Source organism: Ochotona curzoniae, unplaced genomic scaffold, assembly GCF_017591425.1.
Source record: "Ochotona curzoniae isolate NIBS_2020 unplaced genomic scaffold, NIBS_Ocur_1.0 contig_2688, whole genome shotgun sequence".
Taxonomy (NCBI): domain Eukaryota; kingdom Metazoa; phylum Chordata; class Mammalia; order Lagomorpha; family Ochotonidae; genus Ochotona; species Ochotona curzoniae.
In genome coordinates this window covers 28,067,679-28,089,405 of record NW_024465553.1, presented here as the reverse complement: position 1 = coordinate 28,089,405, position 21,727 = coordinate 28,067,679, and the positions used below count along the sequence as shown (strand labels likewise).

The 21,727-nt window shown below is 45.8% G+C and overlaps 1 protein-coding gene and 1 non-coding gene across 3 annotated transcripts in view; one reads left to right on the top strand and one right to left on the bottom strand.

Moving 5' to 3' along the window:
• SEPTIN10 (septin 10) overlaps positions 1 to 21,727 on the bottom strand; it is a 56,208-nt gene that overhangs the window by 29,043 nt on the left and 5,438 nt on the right. For both annotated transcript variants that reach the window (XM_040975499.1, XM_040975500.1), the window contains exon 2: positions 64 to 123. In XM_040975499.1, the coding sequence (XP_040831433.1) occupies positions 64 to 123 (60 nt within the window). The remainder of the gene's footprint in view (positions 1 to 63; positions 124 to 21,727) is intronic.
• LOC121153264 lies at positions 8,190 to 8,292 on the top strand. The gene has a single exon (XR_005883355.1). It is a non-coding gene; the product is annotated as a U6 spliceosomal RNA (small nuclear RNA).

Sequence of the window (21,727 nt, the reverse complement as noted above, 5' to 3'; positions counted from 1 at the left end):
TATGGGAAGCTACTCTGAACCCGTAAAGCCTTGACAATGGAACTGACTTAGAGCCAGACTCACTCTCTGCTCATCCTCAGCTCCTTGGGCAGGCGTTTTCATGGCCACGTGAGACTGAAAGTGCTGGAAAAGACAAAGACAAGAAAGCAATCAATATCCTATCCTGAAAGCCTGCATCTGGAGAATACATTCATATGTCAAAGGAGGCTCTAATGCTACAGTTATTACCATGTCTTGAAGTACAACCCATATTACTAGCTCATGTTTAGTATTACCGCTTTCTGATTACATAAACAATACATGATATTCAACATTATAGTAATGCATCTATACCGATCCACACACGTTACATCAGGACATGTTACACCTACAAGCAGGAGGGAAGAAGCAGTATTTTTACTTCACCTGGGAGCACCTGCCCTGGCAGACACACTCTAGAGGAGGAGGTGTTAGACAGCGACCGTCCCCTGGAATCTCCAGGCACACACACCCTTTCTACCTGCTAACCAGCTGCTTTTCTCTACATGCCCACAGCAGCTGCAGCTGGCTGGGCGGGAAGGCGGAAAGGACCTGGAACTTCACCAGTGGCTCCCAGGTATGTGGCTGACACCCAAGCACTTAGGTCACCATCCCTGTCTTTCCAGAATAAACAGAAAGTTGGATCAGACGCAGGACACGCAGGACTCCTCCAGCGCTCCAACATGGGAAGCAGGATTCCCAGTGATGAATGAACACACACTGCCACAACACCCAATCTTAACTATTTCTTTTTTTTTAAAGATTTATTTATTGTTTTTACTACAAAGTCAGATATACAGAGAGGAGGAGAGACAGAGAGGAAGATCTTCTGCCTTATGATTCACTCCCCAAGTGACCACAATGGCCAGTGCTGTGCTGATCCGAAGCTGGGAACCAGGAACCTTTTCCAGGTCTCCCACGCGAGTGCAGGGTCCCAAAGCTTTGGGCCGTCCCTGACTGCTTTCCCAGGCCACAAGCAGGGAGCTGGATGGGAAGCGGGGCTGCCGGGATAGAACCGGCGCCCATATGGGATCCCAGGGCGTTCAAGGCAAGGACTTTAACCACTAGGCCACGCCGCCAGGCCCAATCTTAACTATTTCTAAGTATACGGTTGAACTGTGCTGAATATATGCACATCACTGTGTGACCAATATTCCAACGCTCTTCGTCTCTCAATGATGAAATTCTTCATGGATGAATACACGCTTCCTATCACTCCGGGCTCCCCCCGCCCCAGTGCTACCACACTAACTCCGACCTCCTGAGTCCCTGAGAGGGATTTACCCAGGATCCTGTAACTAAGGGGAATTTGGTTGGACTTCAGCTCTGATTGTGCAAAGCGAGGTCCTTGTTCCATCTGGACCTTTCTTTGGGTCTGCGGGGTGGGCTGTGTGGTGTGTATGATTAGGGACATGGCACGGGGTGCAGTACAGGCGGCACAGATGGGACGTTGGGGAGGTTCCTGTCTGCTGAAGAAGTCCACAAAAGTGAACCTCATGAAGTGAAATCACTTTCCTTATGACAGTTTACAATAAACCTGTAACTCTGTAACACACAGGGACAGCCCCTTACTAAATTTTCTGGGCTCAATAAAGAACTGGATAAGGCTATTTGTCTCCTGTTTTATCCTGCCTTCCCTATGTCACAGGTTCAAGAATATTAAACGTTTAAGTTTAATGACTTTGCAGGTTTTGGCTCTACCTATACTTTTTAAAAAAAATTTATTCTACCTATACTTTTATAAAGGATATATTTTATTGATGTGAGAGAGAGCGCATGCAAAAGATCTTTCATCCGCTGATTCACTCCCCAAATGCCTGTAACGGCCAGGGCTTGGCAAGGGAGAGACGGGAGCCTAGAACTCCGTTTGGGTCTCCCATGGGAGCAGCTAAGTCTAAAAGCAGCCCTCCAGCTATCTTAGCCTACCTGCAAGAGCAGTAGTCTGGTCTGTAAACTCCCTCATTTCTCACTTTGTCACACATGCCCTAGGTGACCCCCACTCCAACACGTCCCCATGTCCCCTTTCCCAAGCAAGCTACAGTCTCCCCACCACGCTGTGCAGCAGGGCACTTTGTGCCTGGGGGCTGGGGTGGCGTGTCTAGATTTAGTATCCCCCACATTCTGTTGCATTGTGCTGCATGGTGGCATGCAGAGCTCCCCATATACCTTAAAATTATGATATTAAAAAAATAGAAGAGGTAACTATGCTAGTATGCTAGCACACTGGTATAATATCATTAACCGGTGTAATGGCATTAACCAGGCCCAGAATGCCCACCAGCTATTGGCTGACATTCTCACAGCAGTGTGCCACTTGCCTAAGTACAGGGCAACCTAGGCAGTTACCTTCACCCTCCACTCCAAGTCAATGTGTAGCATATTAAGTCGGTATCAAGTCGCAGGTGAGTGATACCACAAATGAACACTGGCAGTCATGAGAATCTGGAAGAGGAGGAGAACCCTGAGAGCAAGAACACAATGGCAGGGAACTGACTCAGCCAAGAGGCACAGAGGCTGGTTCAATGAAGGGAGTAAAAAACAAACAAACAAACAAACAAACATCAAACAACCCGAGCACCGCAGGAGGCAGAACTGCAGCAGAAGTTCCCAGCCTGGGAAGGTAAAGAGTGAGAATAAGAACCTGCTGTAGGTAGCAGGCTAAGGAGCACAGGAGTGGCAGACTGGGTAAGCAGGAAACGTCTGTTGGGACCCTGTTCAGGGCCTGCCATTAGACAGAGTGCGGTGCAATCCAGGTTGCCACTCTCAGTAATACAGTGTTCAACATTTCCAACTGGTGCTACTTGTCTAGTCAAACTTCCAAAACAAGTTTTATACTAGAAACCCTGCTTCATAAATTCGTACGACATTGCTGAAGATAAGATAAAGTTAAGCAACAGATTGCCACATAGCACTAAGAAACCTTCAATTAAAGAGAAAAAATCTGTAAGAGGAATTACAGCCTGGTCCACCACAGCTCATGTTTCCGTATTCAAATGGCCACGCGGGGCACTGGGCTGGAGGACAGTGAATATGTTTCAGACAGACAGGAACTGCTAACAGGCAATCAAGGGCTGCTTTCAAAAGGCAACCACCACCTCAGCTTGCTCACTGATCACTGCCGAGTTGATTTTCTTGTAGCTTGTATTTCAAACACATACATCAATCACACAAAATATGTATCTACACTCAAGCTTCTAGAGGAAAAACCTAACAGTGACTGAACTCCTCGTGAAATCTACCACATATTTTTAAATAAATGTATTTAAGGAATCACAGAAGTGCCACGACCCACGAGCAGCTGCAGTAAGCTGAGGTTCCCTCCCTGGGGGCTGCGGGCAGGCCAGTGCAGGAGCGGGTAGTGTGATCTGCATGGTCAGGGGCCAGCCCTGCTCTACCAGCCCACACAGAGAAGCACTGCGGTTCTTCCCCGAGAGGGTCCAGCACACAGCTCCCCTTACTCATGCTGGCCGAAGACACCTCACAGCCTCCCTGCGGGCGTTAATAACCACGTTCCAGAGCACAAGCCCGAGTGGGCCTTACAGCAGTTTCCAGAAGACTTCCCTTGTATCATTATCACATTAACCCAAGAAATAAAACCAAGGTATTTAAACTGTCCCCTGGCATTCTTCAGAACCAACATAGAGAAAAGAAAGTCACAGTGTTTAACCAAAAAAATCAACCTACTTCCCGGGTTTGAGCAAGGCAGGGGTATCCAGCTTACAGCAATATTTTAAAAGAGCCATAAAGTCATTTTATACAATATTCAGGTCAAAGCAGCTTTAAAACAGAGATAATAGTGATGAGCTGAAATTCTCTAAAAAAAAAAAAAAAAAAAGGTAATGAAGTTCAATCCAGTCAAAAATTAAAGAATTCAGTTGACTCACTAAGCCTGGGAAGCACAAGCAGGATGCCTTGTGCTGTGTGTTCCTGGGCGGGGCCACTGCAGAGGAAATATCAAAACACTACCTCCTTTATAACACAACTCCTACATAGGCAGAAGTTAAAGAGCAACTGCAATATTTAATATTCAGTCTTAGAAGGTCAACAAGATGGGGAAATTCTTTATGGTGGCTCACATAAAACAAGAATCTCAAGCTTAGCAAAAGCTTGCAGTGTAACATGGCTGTTGAAAACACAACGCAATCTGGATGTTCATGAAGACGGTGATATAGGGTCAGGACAGGTTGAAACCGACAGAGTTTGGCTAGGGTGAAGCACAGAGGACAGATTCCAGGAAACGGGAGAGAACAGGCCAATGGCAGAGAGTTACTTGGAGACCAGCAGGGACAATGGAGCGGCCTTGCAGTGACCAGCTACCTCAGTGATGGTTGGCCACTGGAGCTCTACCAGTGGTCAGTGGGAAGGGGAGTTCTAACCGCCCATCTTGCTGATTTGTTTCATCTGACCACAGAGACATAGCAGCAGACTCCAAGTGGGTGGTATGAACAAAGTGGATTTCACGGCCCAGACCCCCCAACCAGTACCATACTGGGCATGCATTATACCAGAAGCGAACTTACCTCTAGTTCAGCATATTGCAATGCTCCCACAGGAAAAACAGTACTGACTTGGCATCCTGCAGATTCCACCCAAAATATGTCTGGGTGACCCCAAACCCATTAGGACAGCAGGCCCAGATCCACAGCAGTGCCACAGTGGGACCATTTTGTGTACAGAGGAAAAGGCTGTGGGGTGGGAGGAACAGAGTTGTGCATGTGCCGAGCCAGGAAAGAACTCACTTCTGGTTTAACACATTAAACTGACGTCACAGGAAATATAGTACTGATCTGGCATCCTACAGGTTCCGCACAAAATATGTCTGGGTGACCCTCAGACCTTACGGTCAACCAAAATAGATTCCGGCAAGACCAGCACTGCCTAACCGGAAATGCAATGACTGACTAAGAGCAAAAGGTACAATTAACATTACTGAAACCTCCCCCACAAAGGAGTAAAAGCCTTTGTCAACCTCAGAGTTAACGGAGGCAGACACTGAGCAAATGGGGATAAAGAATTTTAAAAATGTGTTATACAGCTTCTTATCAACGAGGAGCACTTAAGAGAGTTCAAGGAATTTAAGGAATACGCTGCACAGGAAATAACAACACTGAAACAAAGTCAGCTGAATTATTAGAAATGAAGGACACAATGGAGCTAGTTAAAAATTCAGTGGAACGCCTCAATAATAGAATGAGTTGGGCAGAAGAAAGAATCTCAGAATTGGAAGATATTTCTTACCCCAATCTTCCACAAGCTATTCCAAACAACGGAAAGAGAGGCAATTCTTCCAAACTCTTTCTATGAAGCCAATATCATCTTAATTCAAAACCCAGACAGAGATAAAACAGAAAAAGAGAACTCCAGACCAGTATCCCTGATGAACACAGACACAAAGATCCTCAACAAAATACTAGCCATCAAGTTCCAACAATACATCAGACAGATCATTCACCCACACCAGGTCGGATTTATACCTGGCATGCAGGGCTGGTTTAACATTTGCCAATCAGTAAATCTGATACAGCACATCAACAAATTGAAAAATAAAAACCATATGATCTCAATAGATGCAGACACGGCATCTGACAAAATCCAACACTACTTCATGCTGAAAACCCTAAGCAAGACAGGAATAGAAGGAACATTCTATAACACAATCAACGTAATATATTAAAAAAACTCAATGAAAGCATCCTACCAAACAGGGAAAGACTGGAAGCTTTTCCTCTAACATCTGGAACTAAACAAAGATGTCCACTTTTACCGCTACTATTCAACACAGTATTAGAAGTCCTTGCCAGAGCTACTAGGCAAGAAAATGGAATTAAAGGTACTCAAATTGGAAATGAGGAATAACAATACCCCTCTGTGCAGATGACATGAGAACCAAAAGACTCAATCAAGAAACTGCTGGAATTCATTAGAGAATTTGGCAGCATAGCAGGATACAAAGTTAATGAACATAAGTCAATGGCACATGTATACATAAAAGCTCCATGGCTAAGAAAGAAACTGTAAATATAGTCACCTGTAAAACAGCAAAGAAGAATCTTAAATGCTTTTTGAACAAGCCTAATCAAAGAGGTGGAAGACCTCTAGGATGAAAGTTATAAAACATGAATAGAAGAAATATAAGAAGACATTTCAAAATGAAGAAACCTACCATGTTACTGAGCTGGCAGATGAACACTGGCAGATGTTCATAATTCCAAAAATAATATACAGATTCAATGTCACCCCAATCAAACTCTCAACATTCTTCTCAGAAATAGAAAAGATGATACAAAGTTCATCTGGAAGCCAACACTATCCTGAAGAATAAAAATCAAGTTGGAGGGAATCATAATTCCAGACCTCAAGACCTACTACAGGACAGTGGTCATCGACACAGTCTGGTACTGGTACAGAACAAACAAGATGAATGGGGAAGAACAGGAACACCAGAATGGAGTCCACACATGTACAGCCAACTCATCTTTGCCAAGAACACTGAAAATAATCCAGGGAAAAAGCCTGGTCTCTTCAACAAATGCTGTTGGAACAACTTCATTGCAGCCTTACACAACCCCCACTTGTCACCTTACACAATAATCAGCTCTAAATGGATCAAGGACCTAAATCTGCACCCAGAAACCATCAAACAATTAGGGGAAAACATAGGGAGCACACTCCAAGAAATAGGAATGGGGAAAGACTTCTTGGAGAAGATGCCAAAGCACAGGTAGCCGAAGACAAAATAAACAAATGTGACTACATCAAGCTAAGCAGCTTCTGACAGCAAAGCACATGATCAGCAAAGTGAAGAAGCAAGCAGTAGAATGGGAGAAACTGCACGACTACACAAGCAATAGGGGACTGATAGCCAGCACTGACACAGAGCCTCAGAAACTCCACGACAGCAAAACAAGCCTGTGAAGAAGAAAATGAGCAATCGTGTCATTTTCATTAGACATATTAAAAAATGCTCAGGCTCCTTATGTCAGGGAGATACAAATGAAAATCGCATGGAGGTTTCAGCTAACTCCAGTGAGGCTGGCCTACATCCAGAACTCTACTAAAACCTGTCGGGCATGGATATGGGGAGAAAGGTACCTTCCTTCACTGTGGACATCAGTATGGAGAATACTAAGAGAACTGAGATTTGATCTGCCATATGACCCAGCTATTCCACTTCTGGAAATATATCCAAAGGACATGAAATCCGCATAAGAGAAGGGAATCTGTAAATCCTACATTTACAGCAGCACAATCTACAATCACAAAGACATGGAAGCAACCCGGATGCCTGTCCAAAGAGGAGTGGATAAAGAAACAGTGGTACATCTATTCCACAGACTACTGCTCAGCCATTATACAGAACAAAATCAGACCATTTGCAACCAAATGGTCCCAACTAGAGACCATCATGCTCAGTGAAGTCAGCCAATCCCCAAAGGTCAAATACCATTTGTTTCCTTTGATATAAGGCAGCCTGCATGTGAAAGACAAGATCAATAAAGATACAGGTGAACACGCATGTACATGTTATCTAAACTGTATAACAGCTTATCATATTGAGATGTGAAGATACAATGCAGTACGCATCTCTACTTCCAAATCAAAGATGGACTCCCAATGAAACTGTTTAATATACCTTGACAATAGGTGCCGGAGTCTGTCATTCTCTATACATACAATGTCAGGATACTCTTAAATAGCAGAATGATGGATTTATGATTGTATCTGAAGGGTTATGTTATTGTAATAAAATAGGGGAAATGCATTGGGGGAGGGTGGAGGAAATCCCAGAGTCTATGGAGCAGTATGAGAAAATAATTAATTAAAAATTATAACACAATCTTACTCCATCCTTCAATCAGAATAAACATTAAATTAGAAAATGCTTATTATAGGAAAAGATAGGGTAATTTGTTATTTATTGATTTGTTTATTTGTTTAGACACAGAGATAACTTCTGTCTACTTGCTCACTCCAGCTGCTCGTAGTACCTGAGGCTGGTACAGATCAACGTTCATAGGCAGGGGTGCACCCTGGGTCTCCCGGGCAGGTGCCACCACACACTCCCTCCATGGGTCACGTGAGCAGGAAGCTGCGCCTGGATGCAGAACCAGCCTCTGAATCCAGGTACTACCAAGACAGCACTCTTCCCACCCTTTAGTAACACTGCAATGGTGCTTGCTTCATCAGCACATATGCTAAGATTGGGACCATACAGAGAAGATTAGCATGGCTCCTGTGCAAGGATGACAAATTCTTGAAACACTTCTTATTTTAAAATCAATGGTCATCTTTTGGCAGCCTGAGAGATGCCCTCAGTCTGACTGCAACACTAGTTGCAGCAACCAGCAACAACTTGTTCTTCGGCCAGGAGCCGGTCAGCATGCTCGCTTCGGCAGCACATAAACTAAAATCAGAAGGCGGTCAGTGATAGCCCCAACTGTACTACAGCCTTTATGAACTACAAGACTCCACCACAGGGCAGTCTGCCCAGACTATGTCGGATCTTTAGTGCTCTCCTTCCACACAGTCGTCAGTAACGATGGGGCTTTCCTGCCATGTCCTACTTTCTCCCTCTTTAATTTTCACCCCCCACCCCCCCGCCACTTCCAGAAAAATCTCTTTATGGCTAGCTCCACCTCTTCATTGTTAACTCTCAGGATGATGCCAACGGACACATCTGAACATGCATCAATTATACTACGCATCTGCTAAGTTCTTCGAATGTAATTCCTGTTCCAAGGCAGAAACACTGCTGAACTAACCTTCAAAACAGACCACTACCATTTCATTATATACTCATCAGAAATATATCAATAATTTTCAAATGCTTTAAAATTCAATGGGCAAAAGCTGGTATGTCAACATGACTGCAGTATTATGAACATTTTTTTCAAGTTCCTGGCCATCTCTAGTGTATTTTTGTAAATCATTATTGATGCTTTCCCCTCATTTACCTATCATGATACACCTTTTCTGCTTCTAACGCCTTTTCTGTTAATAAACAAGAGCTCTTGGGTATAGTCTTCTGCTTGTCATATGTATTGTACATACATGTTCCTGACCTATCACTAACATTTTTCAGTTTTCAGAGCCCAATCTATCAATGTGCTCTGTCTTAAAGGCAAAGCTCAGACTATGCTTCTACAGCCCAAGGTTAGCAAAATGCATCCAAGTATTCCCCAGGTACTCTTAGTTTTCACGTCTTAGGTTTGGCAAGTGTTTTAGGAATTATTCCCGCACTGTAGATCAAAGAAACTGGGCTTGCTCCAACAGTGCCTGCCTGCTACACTGTCCTCAGCCAATGAACAACAAATACCAACATCTGTAGCCCGTGGACGTCCCAGGAGAAGAGCAGGGGCCATGGATAGACGAGGGACGCAAGTGACTGGAGGGTGGGAGATGCCTCACCCATGAGGAGTGGGCTGCCCAGGAAGGGCTGGTGTGGCTGTGAGCCCTGAAGGGCCAAAACAGCAGCAGCCACGGCAGCAAGGCCACTTAGACTGTCCTGTGCTAAACAGAAAGTGGCAATAATCAAGTCTCGTTCAACGCCATTTCATTTCTGTAATACCTGGCAAACAATAAGGAGAAGGTATGTGACGTGGTAAAGAACGAAGCTATGGAAATTGCACCTACAGAGTGTACCTTGTACCACAGAATTGTACCTTGGGTGCGAGAAGACTTTGTGGGGTCAATTTCCTAGATTTATTTAGAGGAAAAGTCTGACCAGAGTTCTTGAAACACCAGGTTTCAAGTTCTTGTGCGTACTTTGGATCCCTCAAAGAGCTTCTAAGTTACTCAAATCTTAGTCAGGTGCATAATTAACCCCGCTTAGGTTTACATAACACACACACACACACACACACACACACACACACACACACACACACACACACACACACGATGGTAATTTGCATTTCTCTTAATGTTTCCTCTGATACTCTAAGACAAATTCTTACTGAGTAGCAGTCAAGCCTTGCTCGTTATGCCAGTAATATCTAGTTTATAACATTAAAAAAAAAGTTATACCACACTTACTGGTACCAGGCTGAAGTTTACAAAGTCTCAAAGTTCAACTTTTCATGGCAGAAAAATACAAATCTTCAAAGAGAATGAATCAACTCTGCACACTTCAATGACCAACAGACATAGGCAATGGGGATTATTACAATGGTAAAAGACAATAATCATGACAATTAGCACAAACAGATATGATGTGATATTAAGTGGCTAAAGAATACAACTTTTAATGCTTATTTGTTGAGAGAGACAAAAAACAAAAACAAAAATAAAATACCAACTCATTCCTAGCTGCTAGTACATGTCCCAACACCAGGAGCCAGGAATAGTGAATTCCAGTCTTCCATTGGACAGCAATACCCCAGTTAAACCACCATTGCTGCCGCCAGGAGTCTGCGCCGTAGAGAAGCTGGGACCGAGAGCAGGAGCCAGCAAGTCAGCGTGGGACAGTTAGGCTAAACACCCAGTCCCAAAAGAACTTAACAACATGCTAACATCATGAGTACAAGTAACAGTTATTTATGCATATGAGCAAGCACAAATGGAGTCTGATTTTGGGCATGGGTGTGGGGAGGGGGATGTGAATGAGAAATATTTCTCTTTCCTTTATATGACCACTAATTTTAACATTTATGTGAATTTAACAGATTAATGCAGGAAAAAAAAAAATCTTTCTCAAACACTACAAAGATTCATTTATTCAACACAGATATGCACTCAGAATCTTCTAGATGCCACGCATTGTTCCAGGTACTGGGGATGCCTAACAATAGTTCTTCTGCTCTAGTTAGGGCAAGGAGGGTAAAACCCATGACCAAGTGTCGCTGTCCCGCAGCGATGGACTTGGTGCACAGAGCTGATAACAACGCGCGTGGACCCTGACTGATGGTCAAAGCCGAAGTTTATTAGGGGCATCAGACTTTATACACTGAGAGTCCGTACTGTTTCCCAACGTGCAGGTTGTCAGCATAAGCAGGTAACTGGGTAAAGCTTAGAGTACAGAAGTATCTGATTAGAAGGCAAAAAACAAAACAAACAAATTTTTAAAAATCCAAAACTTTAAATTTTTACTTGAGAGGCAGAGAGAGGGAAAAGAGTTCCCATCTGCTAGCTTACAATAGCAGACTAGGCCAGGATGAAATACGGAAGCCAGAACAATCAGTTCCCATGAAGGTGACTGGAACTCAATCCCTTGAGCCATTACCACTGCCTCAGCCATTTGCACTGACAGGAAGCTGGAATTGGGAGAAGAGCCATTGAGCCCAGGTACTCCAATATGGGTCACAGGCCAAAAACTCCCATCTGGACGTAGAAACTCTGAACTCATAATGGTCAGTACTGAGGGCTCCATGACAAAATCAAGTCCCCCAGTGCATGAGGATATCAAAAGAAAGGGTCACAGAATTGAGCCTGAGGAAACTCCAACATCCCAGGAGCCTGAGTATCACAACCAATCAACACAAACACGCAGCGTCCTGGAAGGCAGCTAAGGAAGTGTTCCATAGAGTGTGGTCGCATCCGTGTGCTCACATGTTTAGTCACCAAACAACTGCAGAGCTGTACTGCAGTAGCTGAGACTGCCTGGTTCACACAACCGAAAATATTTACTATTCCACCCTTTAAAGGAACCATCTGCCAACCCTTCATCTAGACAGGGAGAGTGGGAACAGCGTTTCCTGAGTTCAACGGCCATACAGTAAGTAGAGCTTCACTTTGGTCATATAGAGTTGTCAGGAATCCCAGTCTGCGGTCCAGGGGCCATCCAGTTTCCTCAGGTGTAGCATTCTGTATTAGGTTCAGAGTTGATTCAGGCAGAGCAAGATAGGCTTTTAGGTCAGGCAAAGGGTTGTACTAATCAGGAGAGAGAGTCTGATGGCCTGCTCCCTGGTGGGGGATATGGCCAGGTCACTGCCCCATGGAAGGGTGACCAAGTGAGGCAAACAGCCACCAAGAGTATACAGCACTGGGCTGCATCTTAGTTGTGGGGGCTGGGAGAAGGCAGCAGTTCCTCAGTTTGAGCACAGGTATGAGGTGTAGTGTAGGGCACTCACTGTGACAGGTGTAGACCTGTAGAAAGACATTGTCACCTACCTAGTAGGTCAGTGAGCACAGGATTACAACTGATTGGATAGCATTTGTATGAGAACAACTGGATGGATGACATTTGTGTGACTGATTGGATGAGAACAACCAAATGGATACCTTTTGTATAACTAAATGGATATCGCTTTCATGAGAACAACTGAGTGGATGACATGTGAATGAGAAGACTAGGTAGGACATACAAAAGAAAAGAGTTCCAAACAAGAGTATAGAAACAATTGATACAACTGATGGGTTCCTCAGATAAACTCAATGCTTCCTCCCTTATCCCATGTGACCCTTGGTCTATAAAAGTTTGATACCATTAGTAAACTGTGGCTACTGACCATCAGTCAGAGTCTGCATGTGTTATCATCGACTTTGTGCAGCAAGCCCATCGCTGCAGGACAGCGACACAGACCTTCTGCACACAGACAAGGTCCTAGTGTAGGGGATGGGAGAAGGCAGCAGTTCCTCCGTTTGAGCACAGGTACGAGCTGTAGTGTAGGGTACTCATTGTAGGGTCCCCTACAATGCTGGATGGAAGTGTCAGCTTGACGTTAGTAGAAAAGCAGTCACTTCTGCTCTGCAACCTAACACTACGCCCAGAGAAAACGAAGAAGCTGCAGCTGGAACATGCGGGGTAATGATGACAGTGGCTACAATGATGGATCAAAGCCAGGCAAACCCAGAAAAGGTCAGGAAGGATATAGTAAAAAGTAGTAACATCAATAGATTGGGTCAGACCAGGAGGGCTTGGAGTAGGTAAGGAGTCAAGAGGCCAGGGTGGGAGGTATGTTAGAGAGGAAGGTCTGAGATGATGGCGGCTGCAGCTACTGACAGTGACAAGGACAAGGTAGTAACTAGAAGCACAAGTGACTAAATAGCACAGAAAATGCAAAATATTGAAGGAGAGTGTTAGTGTTGGTATAATGTTAGTATGTTAGAATGTTAGAATATTAGCATTAGGCGATATTAGACCCTTTGTGGCAAGGAGCCGCTGCTTCGCTAGGTCAGGAGGCACCTGAACTGTGGGAAAACTCCACTTTAGCGATAAATCTGTCCTTTAGTTTTCTGTAACCTTAGCAACTAACAGGGGTGCAGGAAGGCAGGGGCACAGTTCCCCTGGTCCCAGTGACTGGAGGAGCCATAAAGGGTGCCAGGATGGGATGAGCCGTGGGACTGGAGTAGACTGCTTGCACTCAGGAGCCATAAAAGTCTAAAGTTGTTAATTTTTTTAAAATTTATTTATTTATTGGAAAGTCAGATATACAGAGAGGAGGAGAGACAGAGAGGAAGATCCTCCGTCCAATGATTCACTCCCCACGTGAGCACGGCCGGTGCTATGCCGATCTAAAGCTAGGATCCAGGAATTTCTTCTGGTTATCCCACACGGGTGCAGGGTCCCAAATCTTTGGGCCGTCCTCGACTGCTTTCCCAGGCCATAAGGCAAGGAGCTAGATGGGAAGTGGAGCAGCCGGGATTAGAACCAGCGCCCATATGGGATCCTGGCGTGTTCAAGGCGAGGACTTTAACCGCTAGGCCACACCGCTGGGCCCTAAAGTTGTTCATTTTAAGTTGATGTTGATGTATGTTATAGCCAAAAAGGCCTATATAATCTCGAGCCTTACATTGGCGGGGGGTCTGACCTCTGCTTGGCTGGCCTGCATCCTCTAAGTACGGTTTGACCCCAGCATGCTGGCACAACAAACCGTTTCCTTTTTACATTACCAGCAAGACTCTTTGTCGTTTTGGGGGGGTTGACTAGCTTGCACCCTAACGTCCGGGGGGCTCTGGGCCGGACTCTAAAAAGAGAAACTGAAAAGAACGAGCAGGCAAGTGCTGTGGTGTGAGTGATTTAGTTCCAAACTCACGTAGGAGTGTCAGCTTCAGAGATCTAAGTTGATGGTCCTAAGATGGTGGAAAACCAACCCAACTATGAATTGGAACCTCTACAAAATGAGTGAGATGAAATTATGTCATTATTGTGCACCCTCAGGATTGAATTTTGATGGTTTTTACAGAGAGAGACACAGCGATCATGGGTCAGTAAGAAGCACACAGGCACACACACTCCCTGTCTCTTGCCAAACATACTCTGTGCCTCCTGGGAACTCTGGCAGTAACGGCAGCTAGTTTTTCATAGCTTTAACTAAAATACCTGAGAGGTGGCACTTAGGAAGGAAGGAGCTTCATTTTGGCTCATGGTTTTGCAGGTTCACAGTCCAAGTTTGGGCAGTCCTATTTGGTATCTAATGAGGACAAGCGTAAGGTAAAACATACGCAGAGGTCACATGGCAAGACAGCAAACAGAATGTAGGCTGAACTTAGCTTGCAGGACCAAACCTCTTAGAAGAACCATCTTAGGATGGCATGACCCAATGAGCTAAACACACCCTATTGGACCCATCCTAGAAGTCATGATTAGATCAAATCTCCAAGTTTAATGTATCAGCCATTAATGTTGATCCATTAATCATTAACCTCAAACTTTGGGGAGCAAGCTCCCAGCACATGTACCTGTGGACAATACAAACCATTATCCAAAGCATAACAAATGCCATCACCAGAGACCAAATCCACCGGGCCTGCCCATTCTCTCACTCTGAACCTCTGAAACTTGTGCCAGAAAATACTTCTTTTTTTTTTTTTTTAAATAAAGCCACCTGCCTGATATATTTCCTTATAGCAATGAGCTGACTACTAAAGCAGGAGACTTCAAGATTCATCTATGTGGACAATGAGATCACTCAGGATTCTGGCAGTGCTAATGATACAGTATCTTGGGTGGACAATAGTCACGCCGTCCATGCTGGGTAGGCTGGATGTCAAAGCTGACGTTCAACTGAGAGCAGTGAAAATAAAGCACAATAGCTAAGTTCTGGACAGTGATCTGAATGTGACAATGAGAAGTCTGGTGGTCAGTTATTCCACCTCCAGGCTCTGCCACAGTGCAGTGTATCCATGAATATCAGTGACATTAAGTTTGAAAACACAGATGTCATATACATATACAGATGTCAGACAGTATAAAATGAGATACTTCTGTATTCTGACTAAAATCACAAATACTTGAGGAGGCTTGATCAGCAAGAAGCAGTAAACAAAAGCTTTTGGGAAGTTATGGAACTAGACCCAGGCAAGAGATCACTGAAAATGGACCCGATGGACCCTTCCCTCATCCACACTGGCCAGTGCCGACTTGAGCTCGGTTCTACCAGCTGCCTCCTGGCGAGGTGACCCTCACCAAGGTCCAACAGGATTCGACCTCATCTCTGTCTCTCCGGCTTCACTCATCTCCTAACATCCTTTTCTTCATTTCAGACCTGGCAAGGCTCCATCCTACCCAAGCCCTTTGGAACTGGCACTCCCTCTGCCTGGATGCCCCTTCTACCCTTATCCCAAAAACAGGTTCCTCCTCTCAGGAGAAGACAGAGTGAAAACAAGTAGTTAGGTAAGCGTTGGGGAAGACAGTGGCAGAATAGAGCGCAGTCAAGGTGCAGTCGGGGCAGACTATCAGGAAATAACCAAAAGGAAAGTCAATGGACGAAAGGTCATCTTTTTTGATATTGAAGCAGTTAAAATTAGACTTTCATATGCAATGCACATGAAGCAAGTGCAAAACTCGACTCATTTACTATATGAACTAAGACAGATCACAGAACCTATAAAAACTTAGAAGGTAAAACTGTGACACCAAGTTAAGCAAAAACTTCTCCACTCTAACAGCATAAGCACGGCTTATAAAGGACCAAAAAAAAAAAAATCGTATGGAGTGAAGTTAAATTTAAACCATGCCTGCTCTTGGGCCTGGCGCAGTAGCCTAGCAGCTAAAGACCTCACCTTGCACACACTGGGATCCCATATGGGCTCCAGCTCTAATCCCAGCAGCCCACCTTCCCATTCAGCTCCTTGCTTGTGGCCTGGGAAAGCAGTCAAGAATGGGCCAAAGCCCTGGGACCCTGCACCTGTCGGGCAGACTCAGAAAAAGCTCCTAGCTCCTGGCTTCGGATTGGCTTAGCTTCGGCCATTGTTGCCGCTTGGAAAGTGAATCATCGGACAGAAGATCTTCTTCTCTGTCTCTCCTCCTCTCTGTATATCTGCCTTTGCAATAAAAATAAATAAATCTTAAAAATAAAAAACAAACACGTCTGCTCTTTAAATAATACCAAGAACAGATAAGACACAGATTGTGTTATTTGCCTAATAAAGTCTCACATAAGAAGCATGCTTTTTAAAAAGGTATATTTATTTGTATTTAGAAGATAATTTACAGAGAGGTGAGAGATCTTTCATACGTGGGTCCATTCCCCCAATGGCCTGAGTTGAGCCGAACTGAAGCCAGGATCCAAGAGCTTCTTCCAGGTCTGCCGCGTGGGTACAGGGCCCAGGGACTTGAGCCCCGGAGCAGGGAGGTGCAGGAGCAGGGAGGTGCAGGAGCATGGAGGTGCAGGAGCACGGAGGTGCAGGAGCAGCGAGGTGCAGGAGCAGGGAGGTGCAGGAGCAGGGAGGTGCAGGAGCAGCGAGGTGCAGGAGCAGGGAGGTGCAGGAGCAGGGAGGTGCAGGAGCAGGGAGGTGCAGGAGCAGGGAGGTGCAGGAGCAGCGAGGTGCAGGAGCAGGGAGGTGCAGGAGCAGGGAGGTGCAGGAGCAGGGCGGCAACTGGCACACAAACCAGTGCCCAAGTGGGATGCTGACACTGCAGGCAGACAACCGGCCTGCTGATGTGCTGGCCCCAGAAACGCATTTCTAAAACGTCATGTATGTCACTAATTAGACAAAAGCCCAACTAAAAACTGGGGGAAGAGTGTGTGGTTAGCCTAAGGTTAAGATTTACATCCACACCCTGAGCAGAACACCTGATTTAGCACCCAGCTCCCGATCACTGGGACGCAGTGCTGAGGGCGCGTTATCACTAACACGGAAGCCTGAATGGAATTCGAGCTCGCAGCTTCAGCCCTGCCTGTAAATCAGCGCAGGGGAGTATTCTCTCTGCCTTTCAAATGAACATTTGTTTCCTTTGGGGAAATATTTGAACAGATAATTCAAAGATAGCAAGTAAGCAGGAGACAAGGTGCCCCACGTTATAAGTAAGGCACAACGGGACCTTGCCGTCACCTAGCAGGACGTCGAAGAGCTGAAAACTGACATTACACAGGAAATCGATTTTGGAAAAACCATTTGGCAGTTCCTTTTTCTTTCTTTTCTTTCTTTTTTTTTTTTTTGAAAGGCAGAGTTATAGAAACAAGGAGAGGGTGAGAGAGGGAGGGGGAAGTCAGGGAGGAGGGGGAGAAAGCGAGCTTAGATCCACTGGTTCACTCCCAAGAAGGCCACAACAGCTGCAGCTTGGGCCATTTTCTACTGATTTCCCAGGTAAGCTAGCAGGGGAAGCGGAACAGACACGTCTCAGATCAGTGCCCCAGTGGCCTGTCTGTGTCACAGGCTGAGGTTTACCTTGCTATGCCACGTGAGGCCCTGCCAATTTCCTACTAGGTTACACACACACTTACTGCACTACTCGGCAACGCTACTGCTAACCGCTGACCGAGTGAAAGAAATTTAATGCACGTAACAGTCTCTAATGACTAAGGCTAGAAGTTTCATTCATGTATGCCAAAACCTGCAAACAGTCTTAATATTCATCAAGTGAAGGAAGGCTAAGTAAATTACACTAAGGCATAAGGAACGTCACACGCTCGGACGGTCCCAAACCATTGAAAGGAATATGCAAAACAGGGTGACTCTCAAAAGCATTACACTCAGCAGAAGGTAGCTCAAGCTTGCAGTGACTCCACACGGGACCCCAAGGCAGGACGGGGAGGGAGACTGGGCCAGCACCAGAGGGATGGAGGAAGGACTACAAACACATCGGGACTGGTGAACAATGAAATCGATCTGCTGCTTGACTGCAGATGAAACTATATATACGCATGAAAACTCAGAACTAGTTATCTAAAAAAGGTTATTTCATATAGATTACAGGGTTTGTTGTCTAGCAACCAAGATAGCCATAGCCTGCACTGGTTTCCAGCTTACTGCTAAGGCAGGAAGGCAGCTGTAACAGAGCCCCTGCTGTCCACGCGGGAGGACCGAGCCCCTGCTGCCCATGCGGGAGGACCGAGTCCCTGCTGTCGACGCGGGAGGACTGAGTCCCTGCTGTCCACGCTGGAAGGACCGAGCCCCCGCTGCCCAGGCCAGGAGGACCGAGCCCCTGCTGTCCACATGGGAGGACCGAGTCCCTGCTGCCCATGGGGAAGGACCGAGCCCCTGCTGCCCACGCGGGAGGACCGAGCCCCTGCTGCCCACACGGGAGGACCGAGCCCCTGCTGTCCACGCCGGGAGGACCGAGCCCCTGCTGCCCACACCAGGAGGACTGAGCCCCTGCTGCCCACGCTGGAAGGACCGAGCCCCTGCTGCCCATGGGGAAGGACCGAGCCCCTGCTGCCCTCGTGGGAGGACTGAGTCCCTGCTGCCCATGGGGAAGGACCGAGTCCCTGCTGCCCTCGTGGGAGGACCGAGTCCCTGCTGCCCATGGGGAAGGACCGAGCCCCTGCTGCCCACGCGGGAGGACCGAGCCCCTGCTGCCCATGGGGAAGGACCGAGCCTCTGCTGCCCATGGGGAAGGACCGAGCCCCTGCTGCCCACGCAGGAGGACCGAGCCCCTGCTGTCCACGCGGGAGGACCGAGTCCCTGCTGCCCACGCCGGAGGCCTGACCCGAGTTCCTGACTCCCAGCGTAGCCTGCCCCAGATCTAGACATTACAGGCATTTAGGGAGTAAACTCGTGGATGGGAGCTTTCTCTCTCCCTCTCCCAAACAAAACAAACTCAAAAAATGTTCAAATCCCATTAAAAAAATGTCTGTCTGTAAGGTAGGCAATCCATACATCAAAACAAATTTGAATATTTGAGGGTAGACTCAATGATTACTATAATCATCTTTGATCTGCAACTATTTGTTGCTGATAAAAACAAATACAAGACGAAATTCAAATGTTTTCTTTAAATTAAAGGTGAAACTAAGATGTTCAAATTGTGTTAGACTCTCTTGGCAGTCAGTGCTATGTGAAACCATCACTGCGAATGCTCCTCATACAAAAGGTCCTGTTTCTACATGACAATCAGCCTGCGTACTCAGACTGCTCCTGGAAAGCCTTTCCACGGCCTGTGCCGAAACGGGGCAGTGTTCGCATGACGTCATAGCATGACGTCAGCATTAACGTGCGCTTAAGAAGGTGGTCAGAATGAACTGCCTGTGGCAGCAACAGATGACAAAACGCCCGGACACTAAGGCATTGCCAAAGCCACGCGTGAGGGCCTGGGGCGAGGAGGTACGTGACAACATAAACCAAACAACAGAGATTTTGTGAACCAAATAAACAGAATAAACAGATGGGCCCAAATGGATGGAGCTAACACTGGTGACTCAGCCCCTGGGCTGAGAGGATGACATGCGGTAAGGAACATTTGGCACAGGGCATGTCCCCAAGCAAACTCAATCTTACCTGAAAACAAAAAGCAAAAACTAGGATCTTTTGTCGGCAAGGATCAAACTCAGCAATCAACTTCCGTAAGGTCACATTCAAAATGTATACTCTTAGTGGTTTTACTACTGAGAAAATCTTCATCTAGCTAAATGGAAAGGCAGTCGTTTCCCACACCCTTGCCAAAGCTTCAAGCTCGGCTGCCTATTTCGTGACGTGTAGTTTCAGGGAGCCGTGTAGAACATTCTGTCTAGCCTTGGTTTCCAACATGCTCAGTTAACTGTAAAGACCCCAGCCTCCATTCTGCATCAGTCAGCTCTTGGTGTGCATGCCCAGACAAGCAGTGTGCTACAATAAACGAAAAGCAAAGTGCAGTGGGGCAGGTGCTGTAGCACAGCAGGTGGAGCTGCTGTCTGGGACACGGGCATCCCATGTGGGATCCATCTCCCTGCTCAGGCTTCCTGAGAGGCAGCAGGAATTCCGAGGACTCGGTTCCTGCTCCAGCTTGTGAGAAGCCAGACAGAAGCCCAGAACATCAGCCTGGTCCATCCCTGAGCTTCGGGAAGCAAGCCAGTGGATGGAAGATGCTCTCTGTCCCTGGGCTGCTCTGCCTCAATGGCAGATGCAGTGGATGCAAATAAACATTTAAACATTTTTAAAAAGCCAATCCAAAATACGTCCAACCAACACTTGACTGAATATATGCATTGTGACATGCTTAGAAATTCATTCAATTCCATTTTCCTGCAAATTATCAGTTTCCTATTAACTAATATGATATTTTGGCTTTTAGCTTTTAGTGTAAACATCCAGCAACAAATTATTCAATTGACTATATCTGGGAGACCCAGATTTTATTGCTTAGTATTGAATTCCTACCATTAGAGAGAACTAAAATCAAATTTTAACTATTTTGTAAATTAAATTGATTTAAAAATAAAAAAAACTTGTTATTTATTTAACTTTATTCATTTTATTTTGAAGTTTATGGTACAATTATGTAAGGTCTGGTTTCCCCACCCAAACTCCCACCCCTAACTGATTTTCCCTGTATTCTTACAATAGCATAGTTCTTCCTACCAAGCTGTAATTCCATCAGTCTTTTCCATTGTTGGTACAGACAATGTCAGACAGCACAGTATCCCACTGTCTAGCTACATCCAACAGCTTCATTGGGAGTACACCTTTGAGTTGGAAGTAGGGATGCATATTGCATTGTATCTTCACATCTGGATATGATAGTGTCTATTTAATTTTAAAGATTTATTCATTTGAAAGGCAGAGTTACAGACAGGGAGGGAGAGGTGGGTAGAGACAGTGAGAGAGGTCTTCCATCTACTGGCTCACTCCCTAAATGAACTGGGCCACACAGAAGCCAGGCACCAGGACCTCCATCCAGGTCCCCCGTGTGGGTGTCAGGGGCCCAAGTACTTGGGCCATTTTCAACTGCTTTCCCAGACACATTAGCAAGTCCTGACACAGATTCACTGAAGTAGAACATTTCACCTTTTCCCATCTCTTCTGTGTCCAGCCAACATGAGCCCCTTCCCTTGATTACTGAGGAGTCACAGCTCTTAGGAAAACGATCCACTGACTGATCTACCCCTAGACAGCTGCATTTTAATAAAAGACTTAATAAAGTGGATCCTATGCCAGGCAGTACAAATGGGAAAATGCTGAGGATTATAATAGCTTTTGCAAAGCCCTGAATCACTGACCAGCAATTTGTTCATGAGGACAACTGCTCACCTATGTATCTAGGACTAGCTTAGCCAACAACTCCTCTCAAAACTTCCTTGTAATACCAGCAGCTGTTTATATTAAACAGTTACAATTAAGGTAGCAATCAACTCTCTACCTAGCATTTCACTGCTCCTAGCCCTAACACACACACACTAGGGACCTTCCTGCTCCCATAAGTAGGATCCACACGCAGCAAAGGATGGAATCTGGTTCTTAAGAGGAGGCAATGGAGACGCAGAAGTCACCCTCTTGGACCATCTCTTTGATCAGCCATCACGTGACACCATCAGCATCACGTGGTCCTAGCTTGCCTGAAAACCATCTGGAGGGACTGGGAGTCACCGTCATCAGTGCAGATCAGCAAGGCCAAGCCAGTGGGCCATCTCTT